We start from the raw sequence: 19,607 nt of genomic DNA on the forward strand, positions 1-19,607 counted from the left end.
GATGGACTCCTTTGAGTTCCTTGATGTCAGCACACCAAATCATCACATTTCTACATTAGCATGACATGATGTAACCACCATCCCCAACAGAGCTCTTGGGGGATAAACCTCAGCCCCCAGATCATCCTCTCTCTCCCCATTCCGTGTCTCCTGCTTAGTGGGGATAACAGCCAGTGTTTTCATCTAGGGATTATATTAGCATCCAAAACACAGCTTTCTCCACAGTATCTGGAAAAAAATGGGAACTAGAATTAGCAGGGAAGACAGGGTATAAATGTTTTTATAGCTGAGGAAAACAGTTGGAAATTAGTTAACTCTGATGGATACGCAGGTAGCCAGACATGCAGAAATGTCATAACATATTTATCACAGAGCCTTCAGTGTAATTTGCTTTTTATTTCATTTGCTGCTACTCTTGGGCCTGTGCTTGGGTGGGGAAAGGAGAGGATCCAAAGGCTCTTGAATTTTTTCTTACATGTAATTTAATCAGTGGGCTAATACTTGGATATATGTAGGCTGGGTAATAGCAAGGAACTTGACCAGACTGGCTCAGGAACTTGTATTTATCTCCTCCTGGAAAAAATTCTCATTACAGTTATTGTTTTATTTGCCTTTTCCCACCCAAATGATAATGCACATTAATGGAACCTACTACAGGTTTTATTAAGTGCAGTTCATGTTTACCATGTCTGGAAACTCCACCCTGGGAATACACCAGAAGCACTCTCTGACTGTCCCTGGGCCAGGCTGCAAATGGTCCTCCCTAAGTTTGCTGAAGAAGAAAGGATTAAGCTATAAACCAGCTGAATGAGGTGGATAGTAGGGTTGGGAGCCTTTGATCTCAGACCAAATTCATCTAACAGTGGGAATTAGCTGTCCATTGGTAACTTCCACCTGGAAATTACCCACACCTGAGAATTATTTTTTGGCCCAGGTGAAGTCGGTTGGACATCTCAGGGAGCTTCTGAGGAGGCAGATGCCCGCCTGACAGGATTATTGTCCCAGGGTGTGTGGGTGCTCATTGTCTCAGCAGACACGGTGTTGGGCTTGGTTTTATTCCTGGGTTTGTTTTACTTAGGAAGATGCCTCCTGTTAGGAGACCCAGATTACTCCTCCAGCTGTTAGATAGGGTGAGGTATTTCCAGTTCCTAAATTTTCAGTCTCAAATATCTGATTTTTAGAGAAAGAAAAAGAAATGTATGCCATCGCTTCTAGTAACAACTGAACTTGCTGATGGCTTGAAGAGGATAAATTTGACCATGTTAGCTAAGAAGATGTGTCCCCAGTATTGTCCAGTTTTATGCCCCTAAGAAATATTACCATCATTTCCAGCTGCCATGTACAAGTTATTGCTTAAGCAACATTTTGTTAATAAAATGTTTTGCAATTCAACCTTCTGTTGAACAGGTAGGGCAGGCTAAATGAAATAAAGATAGAATCAGGGTTGGTGGAAAGATACTGGATCTTAGACATGCACATACCTTGTAAAATTAGGGTGAATTAAACTGCTGCAGAGCTTAGTAAAAAGAAGAAGTAAAAGGAGAGGGGGGAAATAATATTTTCTGGTATTGGGGAATATCAAAACAGGAGTTCAGTTTTAGTTTGGGCTTGTACTGTGATATTATTCTGTTCAGAAGGAAGTGCGTGTGTGTACAGATAAAATGCTGGCAGCTGATGGAGCCAGAATTGATGTTAATGGCTGGGAAGACAGGGCAATGTAGCCAGTTAACAAAAGAGCTTGATCTGTGCAGAAGATGATTTTGAGCAGATACACACGTATATAGAAAGCAAGATTAATTTAGAGACCTTTGTCATTAAAGCAGATTTTTGTATGGTTTTGTGTGGGATTTAAGGGGGATTAAATGTTTGACATCACTTTGCCTGCACAGGCTATGTTGTAGAGGTTACTGAGCGGGTGATGGAGAATTTAAAAACGCGCCTTTGCTGAAAGAGAGGCAGCAATGGATCAGAGGAAAGCAGCCTGGCCAGGCAAACTGCCCTACCTACCACAGTGCTGAAAACTAGGTGCTTCTGGTTGGACAGCAGATGCTGCAGGGATGTAGAGTTGAAGGAATATTTGATTTGCCAAAATACAAGGGGAACTCGGTGAGGACATCAGAACTGGGATGCCCCTGTCTTCTCTCTTCAGGGATGCCTTGCTTCACGTGCATCTTTTGTCTGCTATGCTGTTTCTAAAGGGTAAAAACACTAACAAATAAGAAGTCAGCAAGGTGGATTGGATGATCAGGCACATTTCTCTTTTGGAAGAGATGGTCCTGGTCATGAAACTTCTGTTCCTCACCTGCCTATGGCCAACAGCAGTGCTACACAGTTCTCACAGTCAGCATCACCGTCTTCATCGTCGGCAGCAAATGTCATTCTCAAGAAAACATAACAGGTAAGAAATAGACTTTATCTGTTTCTTTCATCTGGTAAACTTCATGCTGTCAGCCACCTTTCAGCATATCCCTTTGGTTTACTGTCCTGTTTTTCCAGCTTCTAGGTATAGTTTGCATAGTATTGGTAGGATGTTCCCAAAACAGAAATGGTGAAGTATTAAGTAATTTTTCATAACCATACCTTTCACATTGTGATTTTATGAATGTCTGATACCCACCCACACCTACACACAGCTCTTTTACCTGGTGTGATGTACGGCTGCCAGATTATTTCTGTCATGTTCCAGATGTTTGCCCTCTAACTCCCATCACAATAAGCAGAAATGCCTTCCAAAGTTCTATGCCAATGTTACAAAGTGACTTCCATTACCTAAAGATCAGAGTAGCTACACTATAAAGCTACAGAATACTTTTTAATGGCACTAAATGACGTGAATGACACCTCATTTGTAGTGATGACACACAGTGTTCCCTTTCTGGAATATATTTAATGCTTTTAGACATTGGAAATTGTCGTTGTTCTTGGCCTTTCAATCAAGTAGCTGGTTAAAAATGAATAATGATTGAGAGGTTTTTACCTGTATATTTCTGGGCAAAGTGTCAGTGCTTTCCTCCAGGAAGGCAGCTCACATCTGCCAAGTGAGTTTCTCAACCTGTTGCTAGATTAATCTAATACTATGTGAACAGACTAATGGCTTCCAGTGATAATCCAAGAAGAATTCCTCTTCCTTGGGGGTAACTAGCTCCATTTAAGGAAGGAGAAGGGATACAAGTGTTAGATTTTAAAATGTGCTTGACCCCCTACTAAAATGAGCAGGGGAGCTTGTAGTTTATTTGTACAATATCACATTTTGAAGAAAAGTGGACTCCTCTGATGTGTTTAAGCTGCCTTTTTTCCCCTTAAGTTGCATGATTTTCAGCAGGTGTGCATCTGTTAACCTCCTGTATCACTCCTCATGCAATGCTCCAGCAGTGAAATATCTCTGGAACCCCTCAAGTCTTGATAAAATCCTGTTTAGCAATGCAAGGTAACAGATGGCATGACAGAAGTGCTGTGTCACTCAGGACTTCTGGATTTCTGTTCAAAGTTAGGGGTCCAAGTTTGGTGCAAACCAAAAGCTCATTAAAAGAATGGCTATTCAGAAGGCTGTTTCAAAACTCTGAATGTTGGTGCACATTTATTTGTAATAACAAAGGAAAATAAACAGAATTGATGTAAGATTGATTATCAACTGTATCAACATAAGATTTCATCTGGTGCTTTGCCAGTGTCAGGCAGCAGTTAAGAATCATATGGAAACAGAGTAAAATACCTTGTTAGTGGTAGTGGCAAGGAAGGTCTCTTAAGCTCAGCTGCTACACTTTTGTCTGTGGTAAGAGTGGAGCATATGCTGCTGCTGTTTTTTGCATTTTATCCTGTTCTGCCTTAGCTGAGAGCAGTTGCTCCATCATTGGCATAAAAAAATCACAAAGCAGGAGGGAAACCTGGTGGTAGGAGACAGGAAATTTTGTGGCATCCTGATGACAATCCTCTTGCAACACCAGTGTTAGCACAGTGTCCTTTGTATCGTGGCAGATCTTTACTGGTACACGCAAATGAATCCATGTGACAATCCTGTGAGACAGGCACAAGTGTGTTATTAGAAAGAGAGAATAGAAACAAGGAGGAATCCATCTGCTGCTGCCTGGTGTGGCAGTTTTCTCTGTACAATGCAAGCTTTGGCATCCCACATCTTCATTTCCAAAGTCCTGGTGATTTTGAGCTGGGAAGAAGACTGCAAAATCTGAGCCACAGGGGTTCCCAAAGCTTAACAGCAGCAAATCAGCTTTTCTCTGCAAAGGATCCAAGTGTGTTTAATTTCTCTTTGTTTCATTCTCTGCTTTTGTTCTAAAGGCTGCATTATCCTCCAGTACATTGCATCAGGGTCTGACTTTCCACCAGCATCTTTTTCTTTCTGGGGAGCAATCTTTCAGCCAGCACTAGAGTTATTAGGGACACAGCTGACAGATGGCCTTGGTTAAATGGGTGGCCTTTTAAAAAGAATCCCATGTGAAAATGTTACTTAACCTACAAGTTCCACTGTTTTAATAGAGTAACCCAATTCTCTCTCCAAAGCTGTTTGTCTGCATTCTCCTGTAAAGAAGATTTTAAAGCATTAACCAAAAGTACATGAGAAAGCGATTATTCTCATGGTCCATTTCCTACAACAAAGAACAAAACATTTGATGGCCAAAATATTAGTTTTTTTCTTAGTACATATTGCTGATGTTACTGAACAATCAGAAATGCATTTTTATGTGTATGAGAGAGAACTGTGGAATTTGATTATTTCATTTATCTGGGCTTCAAGGTTTCATGAATATATTTAAACATTTAAGAGCTCACATTGCTGGATTACCCCACAGACTCCCCTTGGAATAAGATTTCTGTAAATTCTACATTTTGGATACTTTTGATTTAATAGTAGCCAAAGTATCTTGGGGAGACAACACTGGAAAGAAACCTATGGCCATGACATCCAGCATATTCTTTTCACAAAAGGCACCTTAATAGTATTCTTCTCATAAACTTAGCTAGTTTAATTCTGAATATGAAAGGATGGTAGGGTTCTCTACTTTCTTACAAGAATTTTTACCATATTATTAGCAGAGCTCTAAAAAAGAAGAACAGCCAAGCAGGATCTTCCCAGGATCCTTGTGCTCTACTGAGTTTATAACAAGGGCTTGCAAGCACAAAGCATGAATAAGGACAGGGCAAATAAGATATTTTCCCCTAATATTCACAGCTGTACCAAGTCACCAGATTTCCTCCAGTGACATCCTGTGTAGGATGTAATTTCTGCAGATACAGTGATCTGCAGTGGATTTTTTTCCATTAACTTGTCCAATTCCTCCTTGAACCAGCATAAACTTTTGACAGCCTGGTAAGTTAAAGACAACCAGATGGGATATGAACCACTCATGCTATTGGTTTATGGAGCTACACTGATGGCATTAAGTGATTAAATGCTTTAACCAAAAATTATCTAAGTACCCTTGAGCAGACCTTTGACCTTTCATTCGCTAATGGTTTTCAAGGCTAGGTAGGAGCAGCTAAATTTGTCTTTAAAAGCCTGACACATCTTTGTCCATTGTTAATTAATTCTGAATTAGCTGCTTTGGTTTTGTAGGCAGTGACTGACTGCTCTTTGAGATCTCTGGCAAATACCAAGGCCCATGCAAGAGTATTGGTGGGAAAGTCAAAACAGTATTCCTCACTCTTTTTCAGCCAAAAAGTTAGTGCTCCCAATTATTTAATATAGAAGTACCAACAAGAGTGAATTCCCCATGTGATCTGAAACAGTTCAAGTGCTTTTTATGACCTCTTTTGGAATGTAATTATAGATTGCCATTTAATTTACATAATATAAATCCTTGCCTGAAATACAGCTGTGGGAAGCACAGCTATGAGTGGAAACAGTAGATTCTTGAGCATGTGCTTCACTGAGACAAATAACTTTTTATCTTTGCCCAGATCTACATCAATACCAGGGTTCTCTTTGTTACTACTACCACAGCTAGGTAAAGACAGACTTCCTGTCTTTAGGTGCATCTGTTTTCTAATGGTTTCACAAAAATTTCTTCACCAAAGGAACATCAAGTCCTGGAACAGGTGTCCATGGAAGGGATTGGTTCACCCACCATTCCTAGAGGTATTTAAGAGATGTTGGCTTGTAGACTTAGGGACATGGTTTAGCACTGAACTTGGCAGGGCTGAGTTAATGGCTGGACTCGATGATCTTAAAGGTCTTTTCCAACCTAAATGGTTCTGGGATTCTGTGTGGGCTTCTCCTCTTAAACACAGCCTGACATCTGCCATACCATGAATGTGCAGAATCCATGTCTCCATTCAGATCTCTGGACCATGGTGTGCTGCTAAAAGCTGCACAATCAATAGGCCACTGAAATATAATCTGGGTTTTTTGCTGTGCTTCTGTTGTTGCCTTTATCTGGTCTTAGAAAACTGACAGTCAGACATGGTTAAGGGATAAGGGGTTTTTACCTCAGTGTTTTAATAAGGATCCCTATGGTGCACCATTTCACCAAGGCAGGATGTGCCGCAATGCACACACATGACAGCTCACATCTACAATTTACAGACCTTACAAATTAGCATATCTAACAAGGATGCCCCAATGGGAGGCCTGGATAAATGGCGTGATATCCCCCCATCTGAGGAATTCCCCCCTGGATGGGCCAAATCTCCAGTTTACAGGACATGTTCTAGAGGCTGCCTTGGTCTGTCAGGATAGCATTGGGCTTTCCGACCTCCTTCTACGAGGAAGGAGAATTACAAGCATGCATGCTAAGAATACTGAGAACATATAAAAGGTATATAAGAGAAAAGGTAAAAAATCATCTTGGCATAATTTTTTTTCATTTTAGAGACTAACAAGGCTCTACTTTGTCTAGTTTCTAATCTACATTACCCACAATACTGGTTTACACAACCGGCTGACCCAAAGGCTGCTACACAGATTATAACTATAATTACAGCTATTATAAATGTTTCTTTTATCCAGGCCCAGTTTGGTAACCATGACGTGAGGGTGTGGACGATATGGCCAAATTTCAAGGTGTTGTTTCTGAAAGTTACTTCATGTAAAATTGGAGTCCCCTTCCAAATTTTATTCACATCCTTCTTAATTTTCTCTCTTTGGTCTACATAAGAGCAAATAAGAAGTTGAGAGCTATCCTGTCACTGTACGTGACAGACTGTCAGCTTCCTCCTGTAAGGCTGAAATTGCATCTGCAGCATGTATGCTGCTCAATACATTCAATGACAGCTGAGATGTTTGCAATCCCTCTCTGCAGTTCAACCACTCTGTAAGAGGGAAGGAGAGCTCTGACTATGTTATGGAAAAGTGTGGGATGTTCAGTAAGAGGATTAAGAAATCTTTTCTTCCTTCCATTTGCTTTTTCAAGATGATCAAATATTGTTGTATTCAGGACCACAGACCCAAGGGCACAAGCTTGATCTTTATTCACAGGCAGGATTTTCCAGGCCTGATCATCACATATCCAATAAAATCCTGTCTGGAAGAGCCAGTCTGCACCCTCTCAGTTTCATCTGTGCCACAACTTTTGGGCTGATTATTTCTCTGAAATTGGTTTTATGACAATGTGAAGGAAGAATGGCCTTTCCTGTGGTGTTTTCAACAGCACAGGGAACTGTATAATTCCCATGTTCTATCAGGCTGTTCAGGGGTATAGGGGGCAGAAGGATACTATGATTGGTTCTAACCTTTTAGTATGTTTCTCTTCCATTAAAATGCCAATCAATTGCCAGTGACCACCCCTATCTAGAGGTGGTAATGGATCCAGCAATTGTTCTTATTAAGAACTTTGGATACATTTTGGACTGCAGTCCTGTACAAATCACAGAGCGAACCCTGACTCATGGTTACCAGTTGGGCAGAAAACAGACATGTAAAAAACAGTTTAAAGCACCTCCTCCTGATTTGTACCAGTCTCTGTATTCTTAATGGTTTTGGGAGCAGAAGCTTTCTTCACTCTGAAGTAGTGGATCCACAGTTCTTTGCTAGCAACTTTGACCACAGTGAGGGTGGTCAGTAAATCTTGGAATGGTCCCTTTCACTTGGCTTGCAAGGGGTCACTATCTCACCACTTGGTATAGACCCAATCTCCAGGCTGGAATAGATCAATCCTATTGGCTTGGATAACACGATGATTCTCTGGAGCTTCTGCAAAATGGAGCTCAGAGCCATGAAGTACTTCTGCAAATCAGTTTTACCTTTCCTATGCATTTCCCCAGGGACATATGGAACCTGATATGACCTGCCATATAATAACTCATAGGGACTTGTGTGTCCCTCTGCCTTGGCTGTATGCAGACTCTCAGCAAGGTTGTAGGCAAGACTTGAACCCATGTCATGGACATCTCTTGACAAGTCTTACAAATCTGGGGTTTGGGGCTCCCATTCATACATTCAATTTTGCTACTTGCTGGGGATCTTACAAGGTCCCACATAAGTCCCAGAATCCTGCTAGCTTCCCCAACTACCATGTGGTCTTTTATCTGATGACATTCCCAAAGGAACCCCAAACTTTGGAATTACAACTGAGCAAAGATTTCACTACTTCCATGCTGGTTTGGTGCAACAGGGATAAGCTTAAGGCCATCCACTGAAGGCATCCACCAGTACCAGTGTATATTTGCATCCCTCCTTGCGTGGCATCTCAGCAAATTTTATTTGCCAGTTATTTCCCAGGTGATCTCCTGTCTTTGTTACCCCTAACACAACTATTTTGCTTGTGTTGGGGTTGCTTTTACAAAAGTTTTTCACACTTGCTTGATATAGATTGTACAATATCAATCATTCTTCTCCCTATTACTACTTTCTTCAGATGTTTTAAAAGATTTTCTGCTCCCCAGTGGGTACTCTCATGCTTCTGCTGAGCTATTTCTCAAAGGGAGCAGGGGTGGAACTACAACTTGTCCTGCCAGGGTAACAGCCCACCCACTTTCCTTGATCTCAGCCTTAAGAAACGTAATTAATTTGTGATCCTTCTGATCATATTTTGGGGTAAACTCCAACAAATCTATTTCTTTCTGTGGTACCACTTCAAGAACGCCCTTTTCTGCAACCTCTCTTGCTGCTTTATCAGCAAAGTGATTTTCCAGTTTGGTGGCTGTTTTCCCTTTTTGATGACCTTTGCAATGCATGATAGTTACTTCCACAAGCTTCTAAATACTTTGCAGGAGTGTAAGAATCTGTTCAGTATGCTTAAGCTCATTACCTTGACCAGTTAGCAGGCCATGTTCCTTCCAAATAGCTTTGTGGTTTAAAATCTCATAGGATATCTTCCCAGTGGCTTATTAAGTAGAGAATTCCTGCCCTGGTAGCTTATGTTTTGCCTCTCTTGTCCAGGGAAAGTCTTCCTCAGGTACAGACTTGCTTCTAGCAAGAAGTTGTAATAGATGAATCATTTCCAGCCTGCTTCTTCCAGTGAAATCCTCGGAGCATCAAACAGGCATTTTCCTAGGCACATCAAATGACAAATAACCTCGTGCTTCCCAACTGTATTAGCTGTGCCATGGCATTCTGAACAAAATTCATCATTTTCTTCTCTACAGAATCCCAAGCAGCAGAATTTCCTCATGTAGAACATTGCAGCTGTTCAGTTCTGCTGCCCATTCTACCCTGATGCAGGCTTGATCTGTGGTGATTTTAATTCTCTGAAGCGTGGGCTTTTATTTCACTATCCACATGATTTTAAAGTCTGTATTTGAAATGCCTCATGGACCTTCTGATTACCCTGGTAATTTGATTCAGATGGCATTGCCTGAGACATTCAAGAATACTAAGGTAAATGAATTTGTTCAAGCCCAACAGTTCTGGATAGCCCAGCAGCCACCTCATCATTCCTGTAATGTAAAAGTAATATCTTGGGCTTCTTGATTAAGAAAAAAGTGAGAGGGAGGACAAAAATAAGTAAATAGAGGTATACACCTTATCCTGAAGTATTCCACACCTTGCCTTAAGCAGTGTTTGACTACAATCTTCAGAACACATTTCTATCGTTCAGTCAAAAGTAATAATTAGAGTTGCTTGCAGCACAGTTCCAGAGAATCACAGAAGGCATGAAAGAAATTGTGTCTAGGGAGAGTCCCTCGCCTGTGGCAAAGCAGCTGTATTCAAGTCATTCCTGCAAATAAGTGTCTGACCTATTCTAAAATAGCCTGAGTGAAAGGAGTCTCCAAAGCTGCCCCAGCAATATGTTCCCATGTTTCACTGTTCTCACCATGAGAACGCTTCTGTGAGAAATGTGTTCCTAATGTGTACAGTAGAACAGAAAATCATGAGATCATCTCATTCCAACCCCCCTGCCATGGGCAGGGACACTTTCCACTAGACCAGGTTTCTCAAAACCCCATCCAACCTGGCCTTGAACACTTTCAGGGTTGGGCATCCACAGCTTCTCTGGGCAGCCTGTGCCAAGGCCTCACCACCTCACCACCCTCATAGAAAAGAATTTCTTCCTGACAGCCAATCTAAACCTACTCTCTTTCCACTTAAAGCCAGTCCCCCTGCAAGTCCCTAGATCCAGGATCATCCTTTCTCAGTCCTTCTAAAAAAATTGTTGACTCATTTGAGCTCCTAGGAAAAAAGCCACATTTGTAATAAAAGGAATAATTGTCTCTGTAGTTTGGATAATGTATGAAGTGGTTAAACCATGGGTATATGATATTAGTTCCAAGATTGATTTGCAAGTGTTTATGTGAATAATAACTTCAAACAGCTCTATTCTCTTGTATTATGATAACTACAATCTCTGAAGAAAAGAGAAAAGGATCTAGTAGTTCTTCCTGGGACTTCTTATAAGTAATTGGTGTTCTTCATGAACCTGAGCTGCCTCATACCTCATTTCTCAACCTTTCCCAGTATATCTTTCTCTAGCTTTATTAGCACAGTTGTTACCCTTAACATTCCAGATTCAGCTGTCCAGTATTCCCAAGTCCCTATTTCATTTGACTAGCGCTGCGAATGTCAGGACAGAAGAAATAAATTAAATTTCTCACTTTTTTTTTTTTAACATAGCAAACGAGAAATTAAAATGAGGAAACTTGACAGCACGAAGGTCCGACCACTCAAATCTGAGCAGCTTCTTCACATAGAGGACCATGACTTTGCACTGAGACCTGGATTTGGAGGTAGGCAGCACAAGCCTGCACTGTGCTGGGTAAAAGTTTATCCTCTCTCTGGAAGTTTACTTGAACTTTATAATTTCAAATGGAATAACAAACTTAATGGGAGCACAGCTCAGTTGTTGTACTTCAGGAAATAAAGAAGAAATACAGAAATAGTCAAAGACAAGGGGCTTCTTTGTGTTTAGTGTATCAATAGGAGAAACTGTTCGAATTGTCTGCTTTACAGAATTAAGGAAAAAATAGTATTAGAATAAGGTTCTTTGAGAACAGTGATTAAGGCATCCCTGTAAACTGCACGGTCTAGTAGTAGCAATTACTTAGCAAATTACTTAGTCATCAGATTTGTTTTGAGAGATTGAAATGATCCATCAGTTCCTAAATCTTCTGTGTACAAAATTAAAAAAAACAACCCAAAAAAACAACAACAACAACAAAAAAAAACCCAAAAAAACAACAACAACAACAACAACAAAAAAAAAACAAACCAAAAAACTACTCACAGTCCTTCAGGTTATTATGATGTTGTTTCTGTCTTGTTGGGCACTATGATGATCATTTGTTCATTTAACTAAATTGCATTTGGATCAAGAGAGTATTCAGTGGGATGTTCACAGTTTGGATTCAATTTTGACTTTCCTTCATGGAAGGGAAAATGAGAAAGCTGCCCCACTAATAAGCTTTTTCTGAGCCTTTGCGTCACCAGTTCCCTTGTCATGATTCAGGAAAATTAGACTGAACTGCTCTGGATTATGAGGCCAAAATAAAATCTATGAGAACCAATAATCAGCTGTGTAGACAAACATAGATTTGGGAGGCAAGCTGAAGTCTGGGGAGCTGCTCTTGTTGACACCAGCTGCTGGGATCTGGGGCCTGCTGATCATGCCAAGAGGGAGAATGGGTAAGGAAAGAGTCTTTGGATGCACTGGCAGAATGGGAAAGGGTTTCTTGTTACCATAAAAATGATGTCTTGTCAGACAGCAAAAACCTTGCCTGGTTTTGAACAGTAGTTGAAATACAGTCTGTTTCTTGGCAACAGAAATTCAGATTACCTCCTCATGCTTAATACCTGTCTTGTCTAATATCTGTTAATCTGGTTAATATGGACATCTTCTTGATACCTCACAAGGAATTTAAATTTTTGAGAATGCCACTTCAGAAAGGAGGTAGCATTTCCATGAAAGCAGACACTGGTTTGGGATGTCCTTTATCATTGGGTCATGCCAGAAAACACTATTGATAATGTACCTAAAAGCAGCTTTGAGAACATACCCTGTGATCTGGCAGTTGTTAATTTTCCACGGGCAGTGAGGATTTTTCACACCCAGGGTTTTTCTCCTTGTCCTTTTTATTTTTTGTAGATGATTCGTCACAGAACCCATTCAGTTCCTCTTGAAGCCAGCTGTAGTTTTTCCACTGACTTCACTGCACAGGCCTCTCACTCATCACATTGCCCTGGCTGTGATTTCAGCTTTCCTCCTGTCTTTCAGAAATAGCTTTCAGCTGAGGAGTGCCTCAGCTCTGCTTCTCCTCTGTCACCCACATGCCACAATGACATGGGAAACCCTTTTTCTTCACACACTTCCAAATTTTCAGAATGCTCTTAATATGTGGAATGTGAATCTCTCTTAAACTAAAACAGATCCACTGGCATTTTTATAGCACAGAGTGAAAAAAGTCACAGTGAAATGAGTGTCAATCCCAAATTTATACTCCAGGGTTCCTGTTTTACCATTGATTTCAGTGGTGTTGCAGTAGTAAGGAGTGGTTTGGCATTCATAAGGCAGTAGCAGAGGTTTAGCACACAGTTGTGACCTCATCAGTGGACAAATTTCTCTACTGAAACATGAATCTGAATAACATCCTCGAGATTATTTTATGACAGCAGACATGGGGCATGGGTTTCTCTGAAGAACAGTGATGATTAAGTGAGTAGGAGGAGGAAACTTACCTAGAGGAGAGAGAGAAATTAGAGATATCATTGCTACATTCATTGCCACAGCAGTTACAACATAACCCTGGACTGCACTGAGATTTACAGCACTGTGGCTTTGTGCAGTTAGCACAGGTGAAATGTTGGGTTTGTTTTCATCCAATTTAATGAAGCAGCTCTGTACTGTGACTCATGAAGGGCTTGTATCTGTCACATGCCACATCACATGATTTATTCAGCTCAGCACAACGCATCAGTTTGCAACAACAACAGCAACAACAAAACAGATCAGGAGAGCTGGATGAAAACCAAGTACTTATTCTTTACCTATAGAAGAAGGATGGGTTTTTTCCCCTCTTCTATACCCCATTGTGATTTTCTGAGTATGTCAGGGAGTTCGAATTTGTTAATTTGACAGGCAGACTTTGTTAATCTGTCTCCACTTTGCCTGGGAAGGACAATCACCCTCGGCACCATTTTAGGAGAAAAGGTTGCAGAAAAATTCATGCTGTTGGAGATTCCTCAGTTCAGCGAACTCTTAAATTTGTCTGCCTTGTTTGATTTCACTTAGCCCCACACATGCAAGGTAAATGAGCAGACCACAAGACCCAGAATTTTTAGTACCTACATTTAAGCTATACAAAGGAAAAAGAGAGGGAACACATGCTGACTTTGATTTGTAAACTGATCAAACGAAAAACGTGGGGGAAATAAATGTAGAACTGTTGGACACTGATGCTACTGGCTGCAGTGTTACTGGAAATAATTATGGAGGTGAGAGATCCATTTTTGACCAAATGAACACCACTCTGCTGCCATTCATATGAGTGTATTTTGGCATTCTTCTGTTGATTGCAGTGCCATTGCAGCTGCACAATCAGAATTTGACTCTCTTACTGTAAATTTTAAAATTTAGTCCTGACATTGTCCGTTTATTAGCAGAGATCAAAGCCAGAGAAACACAGAGCACTGAGATGAAGCAAACCCAGAAACTGACGGCAAGCTGATCCTACTCTTTAAAAATGTTGCTTTGCAGTTCATTATACAGTGAGGTTAAGTTAGGCAAACCAACATTTCAGTACACGGAAACTTTAAAAATCTAAACTTGTCATTGTTGCATTGTATTTACTCCCCAAGCCAGGCTCTGGAGTTGTTGATGGAAGTTGGTGGTGTTTTTTTCCTTTCCTAAATTTTTTGTTATGGTTGTTGTTTGATTGTTGTCTTCTGTGTAATGTCATGGTTCTATTTGGTTTGGAAGTAAGAAGGCAGCTTAAACTGGGAGTGGAGAAAAAGTAAGAAATGAAATTATGCTGCCAGCACTTCTTGGAATGATTATCCTCAACTCAGCAAGAAAGGGTGAGCACGGACAATGAATGAGACTTCTCAGTGTATCCTGACTTGTAAAGCTCAGATCTGAGTGCCACAATGCAGGCTGCCATAGCAGACAAAACTCCATGTTGAGAGAAGTCTTAGAGCAAATCCTTAGAAATGCTTTAAATCTACTTTTTCCACCCTATTATATGTCTATTTATCTATATACTTTTATTTTCTGAACTGTCTTATTTCAAAGTAGTGGTCAAAATGACACATGGTGTTGTATGCATTTGTGTATGTATGTATATGTATATATATTGTTTTTTCTTTTACATTGTGTCTTAAGGACCTGTAGTTTCCTACACTACAAATGTGTTAGTTAAAGTCTTAAAATTGATGATCTCTTCTTTTTCAATCAATATAGAAGATAATAACATAAGCAAGTATTAGAAATGATGAAAATAACCTAGCAGCCTTTAGCTGGTGAAGAGGTAACAGTCTTTCCTGAAAATTTGCATCTCAATTTGCAATTAAACATAATCTTCATTCTGAATTTTCAGAGGATCAGAAATCTCATTCTATCACTCCCTCTTATGCTTCCTCCCTCTTCAAAATAAATTAGTAACATTTTCATTCATATGAAGGTAAAAGGGGAGGGGGGGAAGGAAGGAAAATATGGCCCAGTATATCTTCAAAATTGCTGCAATTCTAACAGCTCATTGCCACCAAGTTCTTTTCTATTTTGCACCACAGCTCTCCCTGAAAGATGAGAAATGTCTTCTTCTCCCTGTGGTGAAGACTCACATGGGTGAAAGTGGAATGGCTTTTTGTTACCTCTCACTGGAAGGAGTAGCTGGGGGTCCAGGACAGGAGAGGAGGGGAAATATATTGATTAATTGCAAGATCTCTAATAGTCTTCTTCTGGATTTTTTCCTTTCACATAGCTAAATCTTCCATTCTAAGATCTGGTTACTGCTCATACCAGACCCCCCCTTCGTTTCTTACATAAATGAGAAAGACACACAGTAGTAACAAGAGGAAAATGCTGTTGCCAGTAATTCTGTTCCTGTCATTGCCAGGAGAAAGTAAATAAATCCACAAAGCTTCACCTCCCTTGAGCTTGTTTACATTTCTATCCACTTTTCTTCCTCTTTTGAGAACAAAGTCCACCTGCAGACCTTAGTTCTCCCCTGGTCTCTCTCCGCTACCAGCAGTTTTCTCTAGAATATCCTTTTTTTTTTTTCCAGCATATACTATTACAAAGCCAACTGGGTACAGTTGTTTCTAAGTTCAATATTTATCCAATAGATTTTCAGGTGCAATCTGTTGCGTGCCCAAAGATCTGGCTATTATAAAAATATTATAGCATTCACTAAACCAGTCATTATTACTGTGGAAATTGATCCTAAAAATGCTAAAAGGATAGCCTTTTTACATAATATCCATTCTAGAAAGGGTATTACAGAATTTGCCTGATGTACTATCTATTAATAAAATTACATGCTCATCAAGAAATTCTTTTGCTATGCTTAAACCTTTAAAATAAAAGACTGGAAATGGCTTGCATGAAGTTAAACCTGTCTGAAAACAATGCTCTTTTTTTCTGCTGAGGAGTAATTATCCTGAAAATCTGTGGAGCCTCCATTGTGAAAATCACTAATCCCTCTAAAATAATGATTTGTAGTGACCCTTCAGAGGCAACTGAAGCTGCTCAATTTAATAACAAAATCCTCTCTGCCATCCCCAGTTTTGTCAAACTGGGAAATAAAAACCACAGCTTTGCTCTGGTTGCCTTTTTTTTTTTTTTTTTTTTTTAAGTGAATTTGATGCTGTTGTCTGATGGTCAGCCATAGATTGAAATTCTCAATCTAGCAGGGAGAAAGCTGTGGTGCAGACACAGAGGTAGATGAATTGCTTTCCTATTTTGGCTGGTTTAGGAACCTTTTCAAATCTTGCTGTAATTATATTTTTTTATAAAAACATCCTCTTGTGACAAAACAAATCTAAGGGATGAAGAAATTAAAGTTCCTAGCAGCCTGTTCCCAATAGCTAATTATTCTTGTTTCTAGTGGAGTTGATTTTTAATCACATGCAGAAATGTTCCCAAAAACCATGAAGGATTAGAGCAGACTGAGGCCAATAGGTCTCTTGTTGGTGTGTTAGTGACAATGATATAGAAGTGCTCCAGATTAGGAAATTGAACAGCGCAGTGATTAGGGCTGAATATTGGTGCAGTGTGTACTGGCTTTATTATCTACTTACATTTGTTGCCAAAGTAGAGTCAGAATAGGAAGGAAGTATTTGCAGCTGCTCTGATTTGTTAGTAATGGATCGGGGCTGGGGATGTGCTTTTATAATTCTGTGTGGTGAATGCTAGACTGGACAGTGTTTCGTAAATAAGTATCATGAGTAAAGTCTTTGTCTTTCTTCAGACAGGGAAGAGGAATCTCTTCTCAAGCAGTCTGTTTCACAGTCCTTACACTTCTACCTAATCAGAAACAAATTTAATTGTAACAATTCCCTTTTTATTCAATTCACTTTAGAATTGTTCACTGTATTTCTCCTGGTCATAGGTTTTGATTTCTTTTATGCTATTCATTGTCACCACCAACATGTTTTCATAGTAGTTCCCAGTGCAGTACAAGCTGTCCTTTCAAAGAATCAAGTGTCCCTGTGTGTATTTATGGATAAGTGGCACCTTGGTTTGGTTCATGCAACCAACATAACCATAAATAGCCACCGATTTCTAGTTCTGTCATCAGTTCCTTTGTATCTGCCCAGAGGAGCTGAATTGTTGATGAAAATTTTGTCCACGCTGGAATAATGTTTGTTTGGGTAAGAAATTGTCTGTGATTTTTGAAATTCCAAAAAAAATTGGAACTGCTATCATCACACTTGGAGCAGCAGTCACTAAGAAAAGCCTTTTGCTGACTACACATGAGACATGGCTTAGAAAGTCAGATGTCTGATTCTGGGATTTGATTTGTGTGTAGCTCCTTGTTTGCCTGAAGAATGTTGATGAGAGACATTTAACTTTATTTGCTTTAAACTTGTCCTTGACTCAGGAACTGGTAAAACCTTTCTTGACGTTGAGAGCTGCTCCCCCTCTCCTCCTGTTCCACCCCCATAATTCAATATAAATTGTTGTTTGCATTTAATGATGTGTGAATGCCTTTTGTGAACGTTGCTCACATCAAGTGTAAATTCCACAAGGATCTCTACTTCGACTAAACCTGTTTTTAGTTTACAAGATTTCAGTTGAATACAGAAAAGATGACTCAGATTACACCCAGTGTTTGGTACAAGTTGATATTTAATGTAAGTAAACTGTGTGTTGTGATCAAGACAAAGCAAGAAGTCAGCAAAACTAGTTTAGGAGAGGTATAAAGTCTTCTATTGTTTTGTATGAAGGAATCTGACTGAATATATCCATTGATACTCTTGTGCATCAGCCTCTGGAGCAGCTGTCTTTTGCTGGCTATATTCTCCAGAAGAAGCTGCATTTCCCCAAGCACTGCCTGGTGTTTTACTAACAAACTTTGCTCTCTAGAGTCTTGAATCTTATTTTGGGCTTTGGCCAAGAGGCTGAGGGAGGCATTCCTCTGAGAGGGAGACACAATTTCTGAGCCAAAGGGCCCAGCTCTTGTCAGTGCCCAAATATCTTCTGGTGTGCCCTGCTAAGTCTGAGCACATTGCACCTTGCTTCCCCATGCACAATGCATCTTCATCTGGTCTGTGCAGGGACTGACTCCCTATTAAAAAAAGACAAAATCAAGAGATTACAGAGCCAGATTTAAAAATACCTCTAAAATAGTTCAAGATCTTTACTGGTAAGAACTGGAGGCAGCTGTGTAATCCTCGAAGGCTGCTATTTTAAGGATAATTCCAGAAAGGGACACAATATTGTGCCTTGTTATCACAAGAGTGATTTTCCTGTACTATTTTGGCTTGACAGGGCTAAAAGGAAAATACAAGAAAAAAACAAGTTAGAAAATCTGTTGCTGTTCAGACTTCCTTGTATTCATGTTCTTAACTGGTTATTGGGAATGTGTACTTTAAAAACATTTTAGCTGGCACTTTTTGACAAAAGTGATTGGAATCTCATGTACAATAATTACTATTGATTTTCTGCCAAAAGCAGAATATTCTTGTGGTGGTGGTGTGTATATGCATATATGCATGCTCCTCTCTTCCTCCCCTGTAAGGAAGTGATTAATCAGTTAGAGGAATGACATAACCCACGTAGAACTAGATCCTTAATTCTAGATATTTCACACTGAAAAGAGTGGGAATAATTTCATATTTGGCTGTAATTTTTAATTGATTTGGAGTAACTTCATCCTAAAAATGCAGTCAGTAAATACACAACACAGTGACAGAACATGATGTGTGTGTATGTACAGCTTCTCCCTTGTGAGGTAGTGAACAAACAAATGCTTTTTCATGAACAGCTATACCAAACCTTAAACAGTTCACTAACTGAAGATAATAGGAGTCATAATAAGTATGCTGTTTGTGAATAAGGATTGGAAGTGGTAAGAAAGCTTTGCAATCTTTGATGTATCCCGTGTATTTACTCAGCTTTTCCCTGTGGTGGTTCTGAATTACACTTCAAGGGGTTCATAAGCTGTGGCATGACAAAGACACTGCCACTGCTGGCCAAAATGCTGTGCCAAAACCAGCTGGTCTACCTGCAAAAAGAGCACTGAACATCTTGTGTTTATTTCAAAACTGCTTAGCATCAGGTTTTACTTTGTTGCCTTTTATAATTCAGTATTTTAAGGTGGAGAGACTGCAGTAAATGTTGGGATAGAGTACTCTCTGTATCCTGCTAGTGCTGCAGTCTTCCCTTTAAAAATAGAGAGTTTTGCTCCTCATGCCTTTTTTGTTCCCATGCAGGGTCACCAATACCTGTGGGCATTGATGTGCAGGTGGAGAGCATTGACAGCATATCTGAGGTTGACATGGTGAGTAGAACTGCAATAAAGGGTTTCAGTAAAAATACAGGGGGTTCATGAACATCCAGGTGGCTGATACAGACTAATGTAGTTAAAGAAAGCAAACCCTAAAGAGCACATCCTTGCCTTGAAGCATGCATTTAAACTAGTAAGTGTTGAATTTCTCCCTGGGCGAGAGGAACAGCTCAGAGTGAGCAGTGCTCTGGTTTGAAAACTCCAACTGTTCACCCTGGGCTTCCACAGGAATTCTCAGTAACTCTGCACACAGCATGATGAGGCTTCATGTCCTTTGC

General features: G+C 40.0%; 1 protein-coding gene across 1 annotated transcript in view; it reads left to right on the plus strand.

The window, feature by feature from the left end:
- The window catches only part of GABRR3 (gamma-aminobutyric acid type A receptor subunit rho3), a 61,773-nt gene that overhangs the window by 25,510 nt on the left and 16,656 nt on the right, over positions 1 to 19,607 (plus strand). The window contains exons 2-4 of the mRNA XM_085590449.1: positions 2,150 to 2,398; positions 11,003 to 11,115; positions 19,256 to 19,323. Of these exons, the coding sequence (XP_085446575.1) occupies positions 2,241 to 2,398; positions 11,003 to 11,115; positions 19,256 to 19,323 (339 nt within the window). The 5' untranslated portion in view covers positions 2,150 to 2,240. The remainder of the gene's footprint in view (positions 1 to 2,149; positions 2,399 to 11,002; positions 11,116 to 19,255; positions 19,324 to 19,607) is intronic.

The sequence above is a fragment of the Lonchura striata genome, chromosome 1, assembly GCF_050655825.1.
Source record: "Lonchura striata isolate lonStrDom1 chromosome 1, ASM5065582v1, whole genome shotgun sequence".
Classification (NCBI taxonomy): domain Eukaryota; kingdom Metazoa; phylum Chordata; class Aves; order Passeriformes; family Estrildidae; genus Lonchura; species Lonchura striata.